At 41.5% G+C, this 22,126-nt stretch overlaps 1 protein-coding gene across 1 annotated transcript in view; it reads right to left on the bottom strand.

Moving 5' to 3' along the window:
• Window positions 1-22,126, bottom strand: part of LOC309813733 (adenylate cyclase type 10-like) — a 43,480-nt gene that overhangs the window by 1,136 nt on the left and 20,218 nt on the right. The window contains 20 exon segments of the mRNA XM_082638830.1: window positions 291-489; window positions 1,102-1,219; window positions 1,483-1,601; window positions 2,054-2,150; window positions 2,240-2,444; window positions 3,849-4,005; window positions 4,555-4,727; window positions 7,055-7,180; window positions 7,522-7,741; window positions 8,955-9,018; window positions 11,244-11,573; window positions 12,428-12,697; window positions 14,908-15,033; window positions 15,708-15,847; window positions 16,372-16,643; window positions 18,874-18,960; window positions 20,158-20,347; window positions 20,508-20,661; window positions 21,363-21,418; window positions 21,913-22,102. Coding sequence (XP_082494956.1) covers window positions 291-489; window positions 1,102-1,219; window positions 1,483-1,601; window positions 2,054-2,150; window positions 2,240-2,444; window positions 3,849-4,005; window positions 4,555-4,727; window positions 7,055-7,180; window positions 7,522-7,741; window positions 8,955-9,018; window positions 11,244-11,573; window positions 12,428-12,697; window positions 14,908-15,033; window positions 15,708-15,847; window positions 16,372-16,643; window positions 18,874-18,960; window positions 20,158-20,347; window positions 20,508-20,661; window positions 21,363-21,418; window positions 21,913-22,102 — 3,293 coding nt within the window.

Raw genomic sequence — 22,126 nt, 5'->3', positions numbered from 1 at the left:
ACTATAGACTGAGCCAGAGTGGTCCACTGAGAAGGGCTAAGTGTTAACATTTTAATGGTACTGGGTAGTAGCTGTGCAGATCCAGAAAGTTAAGGAATCCAGTCCTGACCATGCAAGAATATCTGGGAGGATACATGAGGTAGGTGGAAAGACTTTTTAGGTGGAGTAAAAAAAGGGTTCAAGGGGGAAAAAGAGACAGAGGCAGCAAGGAGAAGAGTAAGGGAGAGATGCAGGTGGCAGAAAGAGTACCATAACTTAGGTGTTAGTTGAAGGGTAACGGAGACAGGTACCTTGAGGGTTTGGCGGGGAGTCTCTGAGGGAGTATGCACGAAGACACCCTCTGGCATCTTCTGTAACATTAGCACATGGCATTCTAGGAATCGCACAAAGCCATGTGAACCAAATAGTGAGGCATTGGTTCTTTTCACCAACTGGCGAGCCTTGGAGAAGTGGTGCTCAAATAGCTTCCACTGTGAGTCCTGGGCAAACCTGAAAGGGAAGAACCACAGCTCTCAGCTCTCTCCCCTGCTTACCAACCATGGCTCTTTCATAGAACTGTCACTTTTTTAAGGCTCTAAGATCTCCTAGATAGTCAGAATTGTGATTCTGGTAAGTGGCCAAGGCTACTAACTCACATGTAAGGAGACTTAAAAGGAAACCAATGATATTCAGCCTTGCCATGGGTTATCTTGCACTTAAATGTAACTCTAAACCAAACCCTTAATCTATAAACCCAAACCTGTTAAGGGACAAGAAGAACCCTACAAATAAGATGGGGGGTAAATGGGAGGTGGTCTTTAGAAGTGGGTTGGATGAGAGAAGCCGCTGCAATAAGAAGCCCACACACTGCAATGAAGAGTAGCCCCCGTTCGCCGCAACTAGAGAAAGCCCGCGCGCAGCAACCAAGACCCAACACAGCCCAAAACAAATAAATAAAATAAATAAATTTATTAAAAAAAAACAAAAACAAAGAAGTGGGTTGGAGATGTGGAACAGTCCTGCCTGGGAGGGCAAAAGGCAATAGTTTAAATGAGTTCATGGTGTCCTCAAATTTCTACCCTTTCCCACAGCCCTGAGTAACACACTGGTACCCCACATTACCACATGGCTAGAGAGGAGTGGACCCCCAGCATGACATTGCTCTGAGAATTTAGAATGCAGCTGTGCTCATAATGTTGAATGAAATGCAGACATTCCCCAAAGGGCCGACACAGCCATCCTGTGGACAGAGAAAGTAACCAGGTTAGTATAAGTTGTCCACGTAGGAAGTGGTATAGAAGGTGTGTAGTACAGGGGAGGAGACAGCACCTGAAAGGCAGACATCCCTGAATCACAACGTGGTTCCTAGACCTTAAGGAACCAGAGGCCAGGAGCAGAGGCCATGCCTAAGGGACAGGCTCATGACTGCCTATGTTCCAAACCCAGGGCCCCACCTGAGGTCTGAATCCCTCAGGAGTACAGCAGAGCCCAGCACAAATTTACCTTTTCCATAGAGCAGCAGATCTAAGCAAGCAGAATAGAAGCAGGCCAGGCCAAGGACATCATGACCCTGGGAAATGAGCGCCCACTGACTCTCCAGCACACGGACACACAGGTCAAATCTGCCGAGAGACAGAGCCACTGGGACCGGCTAGAGAACGGGGAGGACAGTATAGGAGGGGAGGGGATCTTACACCTTCAAAGCAGCCTAATATCCCCTAAATCTCCTCTCCATAACTCTATTTATATAGAGAGCATCTGTGCCTGGGATCAGACCTGTCTCTAAGGCAAAGGAAGTGGGAAAATGACTCTGAGACAATTTCCAGGGTCTTGATCAATTACCTATCTCCCTGCAGAAAAATGAGGGAAAAAAGGAATATTTGGTAGCTCAGACTCTGCATTTCTACTCCTGACCCCTCAAACTTAAGACAATGCTTCCTGGAGTGACTAGAGAAGAGACAGTCCTGGCTGTGGAGAGGGAACAGTTTCTCCCTCTCCACTCTAAGCTTCTCTGGAAGATCATACCCTCCCTTCTAAGGCAACAAATACAAAGGACAGAAAATGATCTTAATACTTTTTCTTCAGAAATGCAGATCTGAAGAGAACTGAGAGAACCAGATTCTCCAGAGCTGGTTTCTTGAGGTGTCTGCATATCTCACGAGCTTGAAGACCTAAGGAGGTTAAAGAGCATCACGTGAGGTCTAGAGGCGAACCTGGCCTCTCTAAAAGCCCTAGGCCCACCAGCGTCAGGCCCCATTACCCAGCCTGATGGAGAAGTCAAGATGGCCAAGGCAGAGCTTGGTGTAGGCCAAGGCCTGCACGAGCTGGGCTGTGGCCAACAATCCCTCCCTGGAGAACCAACATAGGCTGTTTTTCTGAATGGCCATCTGTTCACAATGCAGCCATTTCTCCTTGTCACCCATGTTCTGGGAGAACTGGGAGAGGGCCACGTAGGTAGAGACAACCTGCAGGGCAACAAACATGGGGTAAATATTCAGACTGTACAGTCAGGCTGCATCTCCATCTCGTCCCTTTCCTGCATAAGAGCCCCCTGCGTGCTTTGTGGCTCACTCAGTCAGTACTCCTGGGGGCCCCACCACTCACCTCAACTCCAGCTATGAAAACACACTCCTTCTCACCCCTACACTTCTAATTTGGTCATTCTCACTGCCTGTTCTTGAAACAAACCACTTTCTCCATCTGCGCCTCTTGTTTCTCCCCAATCCAAGACTTTCCCCTTCAAAACGCTGGCCAAACTGCACCTCTTCTATGTTTTCTCTAATTAAGTCCTCTGATTCTTGCCCCTTAGAACTCTTCAGAACTGCTGCCTAGATCTCTGTTATCAGTTGCGTGCACATTTGACATCATTGATGACACTCTTGAAACACTGTGTTCGTTAGGTTTCCAATAGAATAATCTTATTAAAATATAAGCAGACTTGGTCACTCCACTTCTAAGAAGCCACTAACAGCTTCCCACCTTCTTTAGAGTAAAAGCCAAAACCCCTACAGTGGCCTCCAAGGCCGGCACCATCTCCCATCCCCCTCCCTAGACTCTGACTCATCTCCTGGGTCTTCCACCTCTCCTCCCTCCCCTCTAGTCACGCTGGCCTCCTCACTGTTGCTCAAACACAGAGGACATGCCTTGTGCATTCGCTATGCCCTCTTCCTCTCCACTCTTCTCCCAGATAGCCAAGTGGCTTACTTTCTCATCTCCTTCAGATAGTTGCCCACAAGTCACCTGCTCAGTAAGGCTTTCCCTACCATCTTATTAAAATTGCATCCCCCCCCCGCCCCGCCCCGCACCCAGTTCCCAGAACTCCATGTCCTCTGGTCTTCACGTAATTTTTCTTCATTGTATTTATTATCACCTAACATAGGACATATTTCACTTATCTGTTTCCCTGGAACCAAGATCAGTGCCTGGCACAGAATAGGTGTTCATCAAATATTTGTTGAACAGATGGATAAAAGAGAGATATAGACAGATGGACACTAAAATTAGGAAGACATATTGCCCTTTCTTCTTTTTTCCTAAGTCAGCAATTCCGATCCTTTTTTTAGACCACTGGCTTCTTTGAGAACCTGATGAAAGCTATGATCCCTTCCCTACTTCCTATCACTCCCCAAATGCTCTTTTGAACATACACACACAAGTCAACATTCAGTGCAGAGTGTTCACAGATAGCTTCGTACCTGGAAGCCCATGTATAAACTGCTAATTGAGAACCCTGCTCAAACACAAGATCAGTGGTGTCCTGTTAAGTCTGGGTTACTGTGGACCCACACTTAACCAGGGACTTGGCAGGGCCTCTCCCTACCATTTTAAGTTTCTGAGTGAGGACAGACGTAAACCAAGGGCTGGCTTACCTGGGCTTCACTGGCAGACTCCTTGGCTGAATTCTCCTGCATGAGAATGGCCAGGCAGGCAAACCTGCGGCTGCCGGCTGTGGCCTCCAGGTTGTAGAGCTGCCAGAGCAGGGAGAGGCATTGCACCTGCTGCTGCAGGATTGCCAGCTTCTTCTTACTGGTGTGAAGCAAAGGGTGGTTAGCATGCCCTTATTCTTCACCAGTGTCTGCTATCCTTCCCCACAAGAAATCTGAGCCTACTCACCCAGACTTTCAGACTCAGAAAGGTTCCTGGGATCCCACTACTTCTAACCCAATATGCCTTTGATATTCAACCCTCTCAACCAGAAAAAAAGTTTTCAGAGAGGTTTTTTAAAAAAGGTTTCATTCTTTGAATTGCTCTTTTGGTTGAATACATTTCCTATAAATTATTATAGCTCAATAACCAGGTAGCAACTTAGTATTATGTGTATATATATATCCGAGAAATAATATTAAGTTGCCATATATGTGTATGTGTACACACAATACACATATATGTACCTTTATTTGAAAGAGACAGGATAATACCATACTCCAAAAACTAAAGAAGTCCTCATTCAGCTACACTGAATTGGCTGTAAAAAGAGCAGTCTTTATAGTCAAATAGGCAAAACTCCAGGCTGGGTCCTAGTTTAGTTCTCTGTGGCCCTAAATGGAAGCAGGACAAGTTGGCTAGGCTTCTCACTTCTCACTAGGATTGTCTGGGGGTTGGCTCTGGGAACAGGAACGCCAGCATTTCTCTAGGAATGTTTGGAAAATGACACCAAACCAGGTCCAAGGGAAACTCCTTTTCAGCAGACGAAGGGCTTGCCTAGCCAATGTTTTGGCCAAGGTGATCTGTCCCATGTTGAAACAGACCTGGAGACGGTAAAATGAGAAACAGTAATGTAAACGTGGGAAGAGTATTGAGGACAAGGTTCTGGATGTAACACACTGGCTTTTATTTTGGAATGTGTACTTGGGGCCCTTGAGCTGCTAGAGTGAGCTGAGTTGGAGCAGAGCCTGGCCACGCTACCAGGCACCAGTGGGGCCACGAGCCAAGTAAAGGAGTGAGAAAACAGAATTAGGGAGAAAGCACTCTCCTTTCTCATCTCCCACACATTTGTCAGTGAGTAGTAGAGGAAGGCTGTGATTTAGAAAGTGATGCTGCTAGACTCAGATGGGATTATCATTTGGGCAGAGAGTGAGATGCTTCAGATGCCATGGAAAGCATCTGAGATATCACCAAATCCCATATCCCTCTTCAGAAGCAAGTTGTAGCACCATAGTGCATTTGAGGGCAGGATCTGAGGAACTACCTTGAGTAGTTCCATATACCTGCATGTTCTATGGCTAAATCCTCCAAGAAAATGATAAAGTCTATGGTAATTTCTGAACAATCTTAGGAAGACTGCACAATAATTCTTTCTTATAAAGGGAAAGAAATAATTATTTAACTTTGCTCTAAAGACCTTTTGGTTGAAACACAAAGAATGCAATACCTTGGACAACTCTAATATTCCCTTTGGTGTTCAAAGGCATTTATACACATTAGGTTTACTCTCCTAACCAAGGTATCTTAAGGTTCACATTGAAACTAGTTTTTATTTATTTTATTTTAAAGCTCGGCTCTCTAACAAAACATCCCCCATGGTTTTATGAAGTCATAATTTATAACTTGATAAATAATCATTCCAACATATTTTGTTCTGTTGGATTTAACAGTAATGAGGCTGGGAGAAGTTGCTGTTATGAGTTATTCATCCAGAATAAGTAAGTTTACCCTTATTTGTCTTTTGAAAATGGAATATCTCATGGCATGCTTTCCCCAGAGTTTCTATTTGATATACAAATCTCATTCCCTGGGGAAATTTGTTATAAATGATATAGAATGATCTACAAGGTATATTTATTTATTTATTTTAAAACAAGATGTGGAATGGAGTATAGAGAGCTCCTATTTGTATATAACAAAGGAAGGGGAAAGATTATATACATTTATGTATGCTGAGCCCCTCTGGTAGAATACATAAAGAGAGGACACAGTGGCTCAGTGGTAGGATTGCAGGGAGAGACTTTGAAATGTATGTTCTTTTCTTCCTTCTAGCTTTATTGAGATATATTTGACATATAACATTGTGTAACTTTAAGGTGTACAATGTGATGATTTTTTAAATTGAGGGATAACTGACATACAACATTGTATTAGTTTTAGGTGTATAACATAATGATTCGATGTATGTATATACTGGAAAATGATCACTACAGTAAGTTTGATTAACATCCATCGCCACATATAGTTACAATTTTTTTTCTTGTGACAAGAACTTTTAAGGTCTACTCTCTTAGAAAATTTCAAATATACAATACAGTATTGTTAACTACCGTCCCATGCTGTGCATCACATCTCCAGAACTTACATCTTTTGACTACCTTCACCCATTTTGTTCACCCCTGCATCCCCCTGAATTAGTTTATATACACTCCAGTGAGCAAAGGACATGACAGGCAATTCACAGAAATAAATGACCAATAAACATTTAAAGAAGACTTATAATATCTGATGTTGGTAAGGATGTGAAGAAGTGAGAAAAACTCAAATTCATATAATACTGGACAATTTGGCATTATATTTATTAATTGTAAAATCATTCATATTGTCTGCCTTAGCAAAATTTCCACCTCTGGAAATTTCTCTTACAGAAACACTCTCACAAGGGAATAAAGAGATATTTACAAAAATATTCACTGTAGAAATGTTTATAATAACCCCAAATTAGAGACAACCTAAATGTACATGAAGAAGGAAATGGCTAAGTAAATTTGATATATGGATATAACGTAGTACTTGGCACCTGTTAACTATGATTGGATGTATGCCAATATGCAAATATGTTCAATCTGTATTTTTAAGAATAAAAACCAGATGCAGAAAAAAGACAATGTAGAATTATGATTCTATTTTTAAAATAATGGAAAACAATAATGATATGACTATGTGTGTATAGCTGGTGGAGTTCACACCAATTATTAACTATGCTGGGGGTGACATGGGATTAGTAAGCGCTCTTTCACTTTCTACATGTATTTCTGTTTTGAATTTGAATCACATTTATAATTGCACACAAAAAAAGAGATTTTAAAGGAAATAACAGGATATTCCTCAAGGAGAAACAACCCAAACTTCAAGGTTACCCCGTCCTCACCTCTGACCGAAGACAGCAGAAAGTGGCCTCCTCAAACTGACAGATCTTCACCTTGTGCTTTTTAAAAAACGAGAATGCTGAGGGTTGGCCCAGAAGGCTGCTTGCCTTCCTCAAATAAAGGAAGGCCTCCAAACAAGACAAGGGATGGAGAAAATGGATTAGGATTTGGATGTTGCTAAGCGTGTGACTGGGGCGAGGGCTAGATCAAGGTTATGATGAATTTGAACTGGGGCAGGATTTAGTTAGAAATGGGGAGCTGGACTGTGTGTGCAGGAGTTGGGGCAGGGCTGGCAGCACATGGTTTTCCTTCACTCCCACTTCATATTTTCTCCTAGACCCCTTACAGCTCCTTTCTCTCTCCCACTTTCCTCCACTTTTCATTGCAAGTTACTTGATGGTAAGAAATCCCTATAAAATTCCCCTAGTCATAGGGCTCAGCTCAGGGGCAGAGAGCAGAGCTTGCTCACCATGTAATTATCTGACAGGTCCAAGGAGGCAGCGGCAGCCTCCAGCAGGTAGTAAAACGCACAAGTGGTTTCTCCAATGACCAGGCAGTGCTGGGTGAGAGGTGACAACACTAACTTCAGGACTTCCTTACAGTGGCAGGGCTTCGTGGTCAACATGTCTCTCTCGGGGCTGGTCTGAGCCAGTTTCCTGTTCACTTGATCAAGGAACTCTTCCTCTGTTCTTTGTGGAGAGAAGATGAAGAGCTGAGAGTGGCCGCCCAGTAGCCACTCTTGCTGAGGCATTACCAGGTCTCAAAGCCACTTTGTCCAGGAAGCTTTCCTTTGTAATTCATTAATTCTATGTCTATCTTTCTCCTCCATTGCTTCATAAGGTTTTGAAAGTCAGGGACCTGGTCTATAATGGCAAAGCCCTATTAGAGAGTTTTAAAAACCTAAAGCCAAAGTACCTCACAAACTAAAGGAAACGGCCACACCTGAAGAATAAACTAACACTGTTACATGAAAACATAAAAATGATACAAAGCAGTAAGTAATAATACCTTTATCTATTACCACATTTGAACTCCATCATGGCATATTTGAATATTATTTTATACAATACCACCACCTTATCCTACAATAACCCTGCCATTCAGGTAGGCAAAAATTACCTCCCTCTTACAGATGAGGAAACTGAAGCTCAGAGAGGTTAAGTGACTTATGTATGACCTCACAGCTACTGAGTAGAACCAAAACTAGAGTTCACCTTTCTGACTACTAGTCCAATGCGCTTTCTAAAGACACCACGAGTTCAAAAGAGGTCTGATCTCTCTGAGATAGAATGATCGAAAAAAGTGGGAACTGAGGAGGGCTTTGAAGGATGGTGAACATTCTGTTAACTGGAAGGATGTGGATGACACTGAGTATGTTTAAAAGGGAGAACTGTGTGAGCAGAGACACAATACGTGTGGGGGTGATTCATGCAGAATATAGATTTTTGTTTGAAAACTGAAGGAAATCAGGTTGGATAAGTATAACAGGAAACTCGAGAGTGGCTGATGAATTCAAGGTAGGAACATGTAAAACTGATAAGACAGGCATTAGAAAGCCAGGAGGTATATAGTTATGAAATGTAAAATCATTTTAATATCATCTGGGCTCAAAAGTAATTGAGAAGGCAAATTTATAGCTGAAAACAATCTGCTACATGTACAATACATTTGAGAGCTATTAAAGTTTTTCTTAATCACTAAAAAATAATTTCCCTACAAACAATCAAAAATTGCCTTTCTGATTCTCTGTTAACTTGAATTTTGGGCTGAGTACAAGAGTCACTGCTCCTGGGTGGTCAGATGCCTTCCTTGTCTGTAGGTAAGGTGAGTGCCCTAGTTTAATGGTTATCTGCGTCTCACTTCCTGGCCTCCTCCACGCCCACTCTCAGCATCTCCATCTACCTGCAGTGTTCCCTTGTGGAGGCCTCCTGACTTCTGGGTGATTTTGTCTGGAACTGAAAACTGTCTGTAGGGAGAAAGAGATGATTATCTTTAATTGCGCATATTTGTATTAACTGAGAATATTTAAAATTCCTGACTACCTTTCCACTGCAGCTTAGTTCGTGACCCAATTGCCTCCCCCATTATAAAAATGACAAGTTTAGGTTTAAAATTAGCCTTACACACAAGATTAGGGTACTAATTTTTTCCTTAAATGCAACTATTTGTGATTCAAATAGTAACTCCTTTCATTCTCAAACTTCCCAAACCAATTCCTAATTCTGTTTGCAAAAGAAATGAATAAAGAATGTGTTCATCTGGTCTGATGACTAATTCTAATAGGAGAAATCCAAGAATATATCTTGATCAGATTTACGACTAGATGGGAGCGAACCACAGATCCTAAGACCTAGTGAAGCAAATCATGAGGGCATAAGATGCCACGTCCCACCAGAGTCACAATGACCAGCAGAGGTTTTCAGCTTTACCTAGCTGGCCTTAAATAACCTTTATCTTCTAGATTTGCCTTTTTCTCTGCAGCTGTCTTCTGACCAAAAAGCAAAGACTGGGAATGATGTGGGGATGTTACCTATTTGGGCTCAGGAGCACAGGTGGTGGGACTGAAAAGAAGTCTAAGAGAATAATTATAGGGATGACTTGTGTTAAGTAAAAGGACTGGCTCTCTGGTTATTTAATGATGTCACCTAAGGTAAGGTAAAGCAAGGCTAAGGTAACTAAGGAAACTGGAATTTGGCAGCACTATTGCAATGCACAATTCTCAGGGCATCATCATATCACAGCCTGCGTGAATAACACCCTCTGTTCTACATGGTCATGCACAACAGCCCTGGGTCTGAGAAGCCTCCTCAGGGTTCGGATGTGCTGGAAAGGTCTTGGGCCTCTCTCACAGCTAGACTGACCAGGCTGTCGAATCTACAGCTGACAGTGACCTCTCAAAAACAAAAGGCCATATAGGAAATATGAATGATAGTGTGATTTCTTCATAATACCAACCAGGACATTCACTACTACTTTCCTCTTTCCCCTCAGAAAGTACAAAAGTGCAAATGACTGTAGAGCTCATCAGCCAGGGACCAATTTCTCCAAGTCACTGGTCCACCTTCATAGAGTCATAAGAATGTTATGGCCAGAAGAGGCAGGATCATAGATCAACATCTTCATTTTAGTCTTTTACCACCACCGATTCACCACCTCTCCCATATCCCTCTCCCCTGTCAACACCAACACCAACTTCTCTTTTATCAAAGTAGAAAAAGAGAAGATTTGCCTGGGTCTTGACAGCTGTCTTCAAATATGGAAGAAGGCACAACTCTGAAAAATGAGTGAAAAAGTTGCAGGAAAGTAGAGTTCATCTTGATGAAAGAAGCTTTCTAACAGCTACTGAGAATGAAATGGGATGTCCTACAAGGTAAGCTAACTGAAAATGTTAAAACAAAGAGGGTGAACTCTTGGCCCTCAGCAGTGAAATCATGGAGTCCTAACCACTGGACCACAGGGAATTCCCAAGGGTGAACTCTTATCTGGGATGTGGTAGAGGGCTATAGGCTTTCGGGAACATCTATCCACTAATCCAAGCTTCTTTAAGTAGCTAACTCCTACTTATCCCTCAAATCTCACTCAAGGGAGAGTCTTATCTTACTCATTTCTCAGGCTGGGCTAATGGCCCCTTCTCTAGGTACCCCAACTCCTATGTAATCCGTTTTCATCACCTTTATCATGCCATATTGGAATTCTCTATTTATATGTCTGTATCACCCCCCAAAAACTGATAATTTCATTTTATATTATTAACACCTAACTGCAGCATCTGATACACATAAGGGCTCCATATATGTGTACCGAGCTGAAATAATTACTGAGCTGAATAATTATAATAATAAAAACAATAACTAAAATGTACTGAGCACTAACCATGTGCCTGGCACTATTCAAAGCACATATTTTAACTCATTTAATCCTCACAACACTATGAAATGTGTATTGTTATTTTCCTCAATTAACTGAGGTTATGTAACTTGCCCAAGATTGCCAACCAAACCAAGAATAATCTCTAAAGTTCCTTTTAACTCTGTGATCACACTTTTCTTATTTCTGGTACTTCAGTGAGAAATGGCTCTCTCCACCTATTTTTCTCTTTTAATCTGCTTTCACCTTTTGAATAAAGAGCTCCAAGTACACGAATTAAGAGAAGTGCTGCCCACGTGTCCTCTTTCTGCCCCCTGGATTTACCTTGGGGAGAAGGCAGCTGCAATTTGTCTGGGATCACTCGTGTTAGTATCGAGCCAGTATCTTTGTAGCTACAGAATCGGGAGGTCCCACTGGATCTCTTAGTAGAACAGATGGCAAAACGGTGGAAGGGGACAAAGTCCCCCCCATGACAGCTCGCACAGCGGCAGGCCAAATCTCGAAGAAACCAGGCACATTCAAGGTGTAGGGCTGTCTGTTGTGCCTTGGGCCACAGCTCCCAAGCCGCTTCCTGCAATAGAGGCACTCCAAATTCTAGCACCTCGCTTTGAGGTAGGGATAGTTCCTCTTGTAGCCTGAGAGGAGAGCCAGCATCTGAAACATAGGAAAATCTAAATGAGAGTCTCCCTTAAAGTCCTTTTATGCTACCAGGCAGCAAACTCCCAAGCACATGCTGCTAGTGTATGAGAAAATTTTATTTATAATTCCTATTTGGTATTATGGCTTCCTTTGTATAAAGAATTTTATACCAATCTGAGAGTGATATTGACTGTATCTAGTATGAAGTACAACAGGGAAGAAATGACTAGTTGTAGAGAACTACACTGGATAGATTTCTTAGTTTTTCCTCCTAAATTGAGCTTTTTTACTGCAAATTATTATAAACATCAAATAATCAGAAAGGCTCTGCTCAAATATGAGGTCCAAACATATTTCAAAGTCAAAGGGAAATTATTTGTGGATTATATATGCTTTGGGTAGTCTATGTCACAATTTTATTCTTTTTTGTGGAGAATATGAGATTGCAGCTATTTAGTTTATATCTTGCTTTATTCATATGTTTCAATATCACGTGTGTTTAACGTCCTTGTGAATTTCTAAAATTAGAAACAGTTTATCCTATTTTCCTATTATTTATCCCAAGGAGCCAATAAAGGACTATGGCAATATTTTCTGAACCAAAAGTCAAAATACAAATACTTAACACACGGGGTTAACATGGAGCTAGAATTCTTGAAATTAAGACAATTCTGAAAAATACAGGCTATTCGTTCACTATAACCATGGGTCTTCCATGGTTAAAATAATTAATTTCCCCAACCTCTTAGACATAAGCTTTAAGAGACTGAGGCCCATGATGTATGAAATTGATACTCTTTCTGAACACAGATACCCTCACCCTGAGCTCTCTATTCAGTCCTGAGAACTAGGGAGCAGCTCTTCCTCACCTGACTTTCTCTCCTCTTTGGTCTGTTCAATAATCTCGATAGAGGAAGGCATTAACATTGGCTCAGCAGGAAGCTCTTGGCTCTTGTTGCACCAGCGGAGCACACGTACATCCACAAGAGCCCTCAGTACCTGAAGTAGCTTATTTTTACCCCAGCCAGGCAGGAGGTGCTGCAGCAGATCTATGTGGAAGGAGTGACCAATGACTGCAGCACACTTAACCAGCAACTGTTCCTCTGGGCTCAGTTGATCCAGTTGGTTCACTGCTATTTCTGAAGAAAAAAAAAAATCTGCAATGAACAGGCTTTCTACAAACATAGAATACACTGTTAACAGTCCGTTAATTCAAAAAAAAAAAAAAAAAGGGCTTGCTTTTTTGTCCATCTGTTCTCCACTCAGCCAAATCTCTTGAAAGAGCCTTATCTCCATGTCCTCTTTTGTCCCCATTCCCCATTCATTATTCAACCAACAATCAGGTTTTCAGCACAACACTGAAACTGTTCCTCACGGTCACCAAAACCTTTTGCTGGTAGATCCATTTTCTTACTTTCAACTAAACATGGAGGCTGGGCTTCCTGGTCCCAGAACTCTAATTAGTATAAAGATCTTAACTCCAAGCATTTTAGTAAATCTCTCCATATTCTGACCCATATATTAAAGCAGTTGGTATTGAACCAGTAAGTCACCAAGCCCAAAATCTTGGAATAATTCTAAACTTTTCCCTCTCCCTCACAACCAACTTGTCACCCACTCATTCTCTTTCTAAATGTTCTGGAATATACTTCCTCCTAAACAATTTTAGTATAAGTAGTCATTTTCACCTGGATCACTATGCTACCCTGTTCTAAACATCTCTAATTTCCTCTCATTCTTATCTTAATAACACATTAACTAGTGGTAGAACTGTACACCTAAAGTACAAATATAGTCATGTCAGCTCCCTTCTTAAATACTTTTATAACTTACATGGCCTTTTACCATGTAGCTTTGGCCTTTCATTTAGACCAAGGCCTTGCTGACTGGACTGTTCATTTTAGCTTATGAATTAAATCCTTTTTCCTTCCCTGTGGACAACACTGATCTTGGGTTAACTTTCTAGCTGTTTCCTAGGATCCTTATAAAATTAGAATGTCAGCTGAGTTACCAGGTAACACTGCTTATGCAAAGAGTGATCCCTGATTGGAAACTGAATTTGGACAAGAAAACTGTGAATAAGCCACAAATACCTGGTGGTAAGCCACAGCTTTGGGGTTCCTTGAGTGTAGTAATTCTTGTAACAGGTCACAGTGCCTAGAAACTATGCCTACAGGACTATTATAAGAGATACCAGTTCCTTGTTGGGAAATGGGGCATCTAAGTACCCATCCATCATGGTCTCATCCCATCACATGTAAGCTATTCCTTGAGGCTCCAGAGAATAGCAGTGGGAACTGCTGTGAGGACCCCCACTGAAGAAAACCACTTGCTCCTGTTCTGCTACAGTGCTGTGTTTCCTGACCTGTACGCTTCTAAGTTAGTAAAGCCAATGCCAAGTGTGGCCTATCACAGTTGTAGGAATATGAACTGTCCAGGTGGACCTAAAACCACCAGAGTGAACAGCTTATAATAGCTAACAGTCATTGACTATTAATTATATACCATGATTTATTTCATTTAATCTTTAACTACCCCCATGAGGTAGGGGCTATCATTATCCTCACTTGAGTATGAGAAGACTAAGGCTTAGATAAGTTTATCTAATGTTTCACGGCTACTAAGTGGAGGAAGCAATGGTACCCAGGTTTTTCTGACGCCAGAGCCCTGGCTCTTAATTACCAATGTGTTCTGTACTGCTGTTTCACACGCGTGTCTTATATTCTCAGTAAGACCATGCTTGACTTGAAGACATGCTTATCCATCATAACATTCCTCAAGAAGGGTTAATGAAGTACACTGGCCACCAAACATTTGAACAGAACATTAAAAAAACCCTCCTCATCTCTAAAAAGAACACCGCCTGTCTAATTATGCCTACCCAATTCTGACGACTTTATTCTTTATCTCATCAGTCATTATAAGCTTACTTTGCACTCTTTTTATTAACGCCCTGCTATGTCCCTAATACTGTCTCTTCACCAGCACCATGGATTTTCCTAAATCTCAGCAGCATTATCTCCCTTGCCTACTGTCTCCTCCAGCACAGGAATATGCACAAAGGGAAACTCAGGTCATAGTTTTTATTAAACAACTAGAAAACTTTCCCAGGTTATCAGGCAGCCTCAAAGAGAACAGTGGGCTCACGTACATAAAACATTACTCAAGTAGCATTACAAGTCTTTAAGAACTCTTCGGGCAGTGCCAGAATTTATTTCTGGAAGGCAGGTTTCTTTTTTGAAGAAATGAAGCTAGCATGATAATGAGGGATTTATAATCAATCATCCACCAAATTACTAAGTGCAATGACACCTGTAATTGATTCACTTGAGGTCTTCAAGGGACCTGCCTTTTAATAACGGTGGAAGGAGCACTGTATCCAAGTTCACATCACCCTTGACTGTGCAGACATAAAGTTCCTGGTCTTCAGAGCTGGCAGGAGAAATAGTATACATTGTGGATTTCATGGCATTGGCTGTAGAGAAAGAAGACTATGACTGAGGAAAACACCATGCGGAGTGACTGTAGTTTTAAAGGCACAAAACCACAAATATTTAGTCAAGAAACTGAAAGGATTAAGCTAAATGGAGCATACACGTTTAAAGTGGTTTACCCCACCCATCCTGCCTGTTCTCTCATTTTCTCTTAGGAACGAACATTTTCTGTTCTGTACCTAACATTCTCACTCTTCCTGTTTACCTTCCAATAGCCCTCTGTTCTATGACATCACAGCTCTAGGATGCCTTTGTGGGTTTACACATACTTCTATCTCTTTCTTCCTCCCTTCTCCCCTCCCCCACTCAAACCCTCAAGTCATCTTTCTCATCAGTAATGTGCAATTCTCTATTACACTGTCATGTTTATCAATCCTCTCTGATGTTTATAAATCCTGTTTTCCTATCCCCGCCTCCTGGGCTGCTCAAAAAGGAACTAAAGTAGATTGACTCAATTACTTTATCTGAGGCAGGTAGTTTGTGTTTTCAACACAGCTGCATATTATCTGTATAGTACACTTAGCCAGGAAGGTCTAATCTTGCTTATCATGGCAGCAGGGAAGAGGCACATGCCTAATTAGGACCAGGTGATGCCATGTTCAAGAATGAACTCCAGCAGTGGGATCAGGGTAGAACCCTGGGAAGCTCAGCTTACCTGAGAGGGTCTCCCACTTGCTGTTCTCCTCCTCCTCTTCCTTTTGGAGGCCATGAAAGAGCAGTATGTTTTTAGAGAGAAGGTCCTGGCATAAGACCTCACAGTAAAGGGGGTTTCCAAAGCACCTGCGGAGAAGGTAGCTGTAGAGAGGTAAGCAGGGGATTGCTGACTAAAGACGCCCACTTGAAGAGAGCCAAGCATAAGGGTATTTCATACTGAGGAATATTTATTCTTTTGTTAAAGTCAGTTCTTGATGATATACACTAACAGAGGGAAGCAGCAGCACAGAAATGTACAAAAAGGTTTCTGATTGGTTTTGGCAGTAACTTTTCTCTCAACTATTTTGCTTCTGTTGATGTTAAAAGGAACTAACATCCCCTCGCTAAAGGGTCCGGCGAAAGTTGGCCTGACCGCACATAATGGACCTATTAAGCAAGCCATCCAAGTCCTAACTGTCCTGTGAAAACCTGGGTGAAGAGCCCAGGGGAGACAGCCCTTTACTGGGTTACTAGGAGACTGTCTACTCTTAAATGCAGTTTGGGGCCTCATCATGGTTTCTAATGCCATACTCTCCCCCAACTCCGGTGTGAGACCTGAGCCTTCTCTTATACTACGGCACTGGCTCCTCCCTTGATGAAGTGCCCAGCTAGTCCCAGCCACTCACATCTGCAGCTCTTGGGGGATGCTCACCACCCCCAGTTCCCAGCATGCCATTCTCAACAGTGAGGTCGCTGCCAACTTCGAAATGGGCACAAAGATAGCCCGAGGGCTCTGCAGGAAGTGCTGGGCCCAGCCACAAAGGGTGAAGGTAGGGGTCAATGTCATCACCATGATGATGGGCACACTGGAGAGCAAAGTTCCCAAAAACTCCCAGGAGGCTGCATCCATATACTGGGCCTCATCAATGAGGAAAATCAGTGGTGTTTCCCTCATTGCCTGGAAATAACAGTAAAGAAACAATGACAAGCTCTGATTAGAAATGAAGTCATCTGATTTTCAAATCTACCATGAATTTCCCATCAACAATTTAAATAAAATGTCAACAAAGGCTGGGATTTTCAGAGTAAAATGTATTCTCAGTCCAGGTAATATTTTACTTTATAAATATAAAATACAGCTTATATATCTAATTCCTAAAGAAATGTACTGAGTTTCTTTGAACAAGAAAATACTCTTAACTGAAATATGAAATAAGCATCAAAATATTCTCCAAATCAAACTTGAAGCTTTCAAATACTTCATTTTAGCAAAAGCTTCAAACTGTGTGGGAATTCACAGTATTTTTAAAACAGTAATTTCCAAACCAGGCTGCACACCAGAATTACCTGGGAGTGCTAGCTAAAGCTACCAATTATAATGCCTACTCATGTAGACTTTAAAACAAATGTATTCTCTTTTATCCACATTCCCTACTCCCATTCCATTCCTCACTGCCACAGGTAACCATGCCAATGTGTTTATCATATTACCTTCTGCTTGTATTATGTTCTTATAAAATGTGCATTGTTGTTTTGTCATGTAAAGTGTTTTTATGTAAATGGTACTGTATAACAGGTCTCATTATTTCTCTTTTTACTCAGGATTTAAAAAAATGGTTTATAACATTATACACTTTTTATGTGTACAATATTATATTTCAACTTCTGTATACATTACATTATACCACCAAAGGTATAGTTTCCATCCATCACCATACAGTTGACCCCCTTTACCCATTTTGCCCTCCCCCCACCCCCCATCCCCTCTGGTAACCAATACTTAGTTCTCTGTAACTATGTGTTTGTTTTTGTTTGGTTTGTTTGCATTTTTTTTTTGATGTGGACCATTTTTTTAAAGTCTTTATTGAATTTGTTACAATATTACTTGTTTTATGTTTTGGTTTTTTGGCCATGAGCCATGTGGGATCTTAGCTCCCTGACCAGGGAAACCTGCACCCCCTGCATTGGAAGGCGAAGTCTTAACCACTGGACCACGAGGGAAGTCCCTGTTTACTTATTTATTTACTAATATTCCACATATGAGTGAAATTATATGGTATTTGTCTTTCTCCATCTGATTTATTTCACTTAGCATGGTACCCTCAAGGTCCATCCATGTTGTCACAAATGGCAAGATTTCACCTTTTTTTTATCCAGCTATTCCACTACTGGATATTCACTGGAAGAATATAAAAACCCTAATTCAAAAAGATATACGCACCCTTGTGTTCACTGCAGCGTTACTTAGGAGAGCCAAGATATGGAAACAACCTAAGTGCCAGTTGATGGATGAATGGGTAAAGAAGACGTGGTGTATATATAAACACAATGGAATATTACTCAGCCATAAGAAAAGATAAAACATTCAGGATTGTTTTTAGATTACTCCATGTTGCTATGCTTTCATCTACTGCCTTACTTCTAACTTCTGCACTATAAACACTCCATAGTGTTCATCTATGAATTCATGCCAACACCTCCCTAACCTCCACAAACAAACACTGCAATGAACAGACTCCCCGGGATATATATCTAGGAGTGGAAGTGCTCAGTATAGAGGATGAATGTTATTAAAATTTGACTGGTTACTTCAAGATAGCTTTCCCGAATGGCTACATCAGCATCTCCTCGTACAGATTATTGACTCTGTAATCCTAGGCTGGGGCCTGAGTATCTGTATTTTTAATAAATAGGAGGTAAAATAGCTATCAACCTGCATCCAGAAGCTACTGTTCTAAGTTACTAAAATTTCATTAAGAAACAGGGGCTTCCCTGGTGGCGCAGTGGTTGAGAGTCCGCCTGCCGATGCGGCAGATGTGGGTTCGTGCCCCGGTCCGGGAGGATCCCACATGCCACGGAGTGGCTGGGCCCATGAGCCATGGCCACTGAGCCTGCGCGTCCGGAGCCTGTGCTCCGCGGCGGGGGAGGCCACGGCAGTGAGAGGCCCGCGTACTGCAAAAAAAAAAAAAAAGAAAAAAAAGAAACAGGATCAGGAAAAAGCAAAGACCTTTCCTTGTATGCTGTGCTGTAGGATGGATTCAAGGTTAAAGGTAGATAGAAACAATGAAGATATCAATAAATAGGCAGGCCGAGAAATGCCCAAGTGAAGGTAAGATGTGGATAAATTGAAATAAGCATAAACCATCTCCACATATTAAGAGTTAATGGTATGTAGCAAAAATACCCACCTTCTGCAGCACTTGAAAAAAACATGCTTTAACCTTCTTTTGTCTGGTCAGGTCATCCATGTGTGAAACTTTGAAGGATAAGGGAAACTGACCGGGAAAATTATTCATATATTATCATTCAAAATGACAATCTAATAAAAATATACAGGTTCTCAAAAGGGAACAGAAAATTATTCTATTTTGAGTGAGAATGGATTTCTACAGGATTAGGCATAGGGTTACAAATACCAATCCAATGTCAATATACAGTTCAGAGGGTGAGACTGAAAGTCCACAGGTGGTTAGAGAGAGATAGCTCCTTTCCATACTGGACTCTGGCAAACTCTTAAAGGATCATGACTAAGGAATAAAGTGACAGGTCAGAGTTAGCAATGTCACTTCGGACAACTCCAGCACCCCAGTTATTCCAAGTATACCAGAATGAATGTGTGCATGAGACTTGTGAGAAAGAACTGCAAGGGACATCTCCAACACTGTGCTAGGCTAAGGCACATGAGCTACAATGGACCTGAGAGCCAAAGTGAGGCTACTCCTTGACCACTTCGGCCAGGGCCACAGGTAAGGCCTGTCTTAAGACAGGGCTATGCTGAGGGACTGGACAGATTTTTGTTTTCTCTGTTTTTCATTAGATACAATGCCCTGCATGCTGGGTAGATTAGAAGTGATGGAGGATGGACAAATGGAATTGTGGACCAGGGAATTCTTAGCCTACTCGCTATTGGGTACCACATAAATCCTAGACCACTGGAAGCTTCTGAGATTCAGATGCTGGTTCAAGTGACATACTCCATGACCCAGGAATGGAAAGGTAAGGTTAAAGAACAAAATGCTGCAACCAACTCAAGAACACATGCATATAATTGCTGGATATACACATCTGGTCAATATCACATTGACAGATTTTAGTACTTTCACATTTACGATGCAGTCTCTTATAAACTACATCCTCTAAAATCCATGCAAAAACCATATAAAGTACTACTACTGTCATTTCACAGGTGAAAAAAATTGAGGCTCAGAGAGGCCAAGTGATTTGTGCCAAGATATAAAACTAGCAAGTTTCAGAGTCAGTCCTAGAATCCACTCTCCTCAAAAAGGAGAAAGCCTGGGATCTGGTGTCAAAGACTTTTCAAATCTCAATCCTGCCACTGCTGACTGTGTGTTCTTAGGCCGTATATGTATATGTATATGTGTGTGTGTGTTTTAGATTCGAAGACAATCCTGGGTCCAACTAGCCACCAAAAATATCAGTAATCCAGTTCAGAAAGCCACTGCCTTTGTTACCTTCACAAAGAAGAGGTCATTAAACAGGCAGTGAAGCGAATCCTCCACCATCCCATGGAGCTGTTTGTGGAGGCGCTCTTGCCGGTAATAGGCTGGGCACATATCAATCTCAAAGAAGATGGCCATGAGGGTCTGGATGGCATAGAAGCACTGCTTGGAATCTGCTTCCTTCAGCTTCAATGGCAACACCCTGGTGAATGTTACTATGGTCACTGGGAGTCCCCTGATCCAGAGAGGTTACTCAATCCGCCAGCCCAAGGATGCTGAATCTAACAATACAAGAGTCTCACCAACAAGGGAAAGGAGCCCCAGGAGAAATAGACGCTAAGTCAGAAAGCCGGAGTCTTTACCTGTGCCCTTCTTTCTGGGCCAGGAAGTTTATTTCAGTCAACAGCTGACTTTTTCCATAGCCTTTTCCACCTTCATACAGAACTGCTTGACCCTTCTTCTGGTGCAAACTTCCCTGCTGTGCCATTCGGAAGGCTTCCAGTTCTTTCTCCCGGTCTGTAAAGAGACAAGGCGAACCCAACACTCTTGTGCTTTTTAGCAGACACTTATTTATTTGAATTAATTTGTAAAGGTAATTCTCAGAATGACTTTTTCCCCAGAATCCTTGACAGAATTCCATTATTTGATAAGCCTTCACATCTTTTTCCAGAAAATCAACTCCGGACTATAAAGAAATGTATGCTGGGCTTGGGGGCTTGCTCCAGAGCCTACGTAATAACATTTAGAACAACTAGGCACCACATGGACATGGGGGCTACTACATCTTCTTAGCTTTTTGTAAAAATTTTCATTACAACAATTTAGTGTTCAAGGTCTGTCGCTGCTATGTGACAATAATGGACTAATGGATCTAGATAAAACAAATATAAAGATAGGGGACATATAGTGTGGGTGGAACAGTCTCGGTGCTATTGTCACTATCTCAGGATGAGGAATTTCCCTCTAAAGGTTTCTCTCTAAAGATGAGAATCCTTACAAAGATTTCGTACTAAATGTTGGAACCTGAAATTTAAACATTCAACATGGAAAAGAAATGGCAAGTCTTCTTCAAAATTAACATACATTCACTAAGAAGGTTGCTCTCTATTTTTTAATACAAGCTTAGAAGCATTTAGTCTCAAATTTTGCTTTTTAAATCACATTTAACCATCTACAGATGAAAACAATATGATTTAAGGTTAAAAAAGAAAACTTACCTAGCAAAGAGCGATTTTTATTTCTCTCTCTGGCCAGATGTCTCTTCCCAAACATTCTGGGAAAAAGGACAAAGGGAAATGTGTTAATTAAAAATAGACTGGGATAGACAGATAATATGTTTTTAAATAGACAGAGGATGAGTTGTCCTTATAAATAAGTACTTTCAGACAACTAAAGAGGTCCAGAGTTCTGAATCAAAGAGTTTTAAAAAAACAAAAAAATTTTGGAAGGGGAGAAAAACTATTTATTGTTCCAGGCTCAGGGGAGTAAATAAATTGTGAAGTACACATAGAAAAAAGAACATCTAGACTAGTGACCTACTGCTATTCTCTTCCTGTAGGACAGAAGTTGTTCCCTGAGGAACTAGCTAAGAGCTAAACTTAAAAGCTAAAGATCTCAGATATGAAACCCTCCTCTTATGTCTCTTATTCCATCAGGCCAGTACTAGAAGCATCTTTCTTTCTAATTTCATATAATCAAGCATTGATTATTCCTATGCCCTGATTCTACAAAAGAGATGGGACTGAACTATCACATGATGACACTCACATACATCTTCTATGGCCAAGGTATTCATACATCTTCCCTGGGTTGGAGATGTTTTTCATCATTTTCTCTGGCAGTTTCTTAAAGTTGTAAGCAGGTAGCATAGATCTTAGATACGTTACCTCATCACAGGACACCAAACCTGGATAAGCAGTTATCATTCTTGCCACAAGGCTTACTTTTGGGCCAATAACTGTATCAGGGAGACAGAAAAGGA

The sequence above is a fragment of the Mesoplodon mirus genome (genome assembly GCF_964341445.2).
Source record: "Mesoplodon mirus genome assembly, chromosome: 12".
NCBI lineage: Eukaryota > Metazoa > Chordata > Mammalia > Artiodactyla > Ziphiidae > Mesoplodon > Mesoplodon mirus.
Note: the sequence above shows the minus strand (reverse complement) of the source record. Positions and strands in the feature narration are given on the sequence as shown.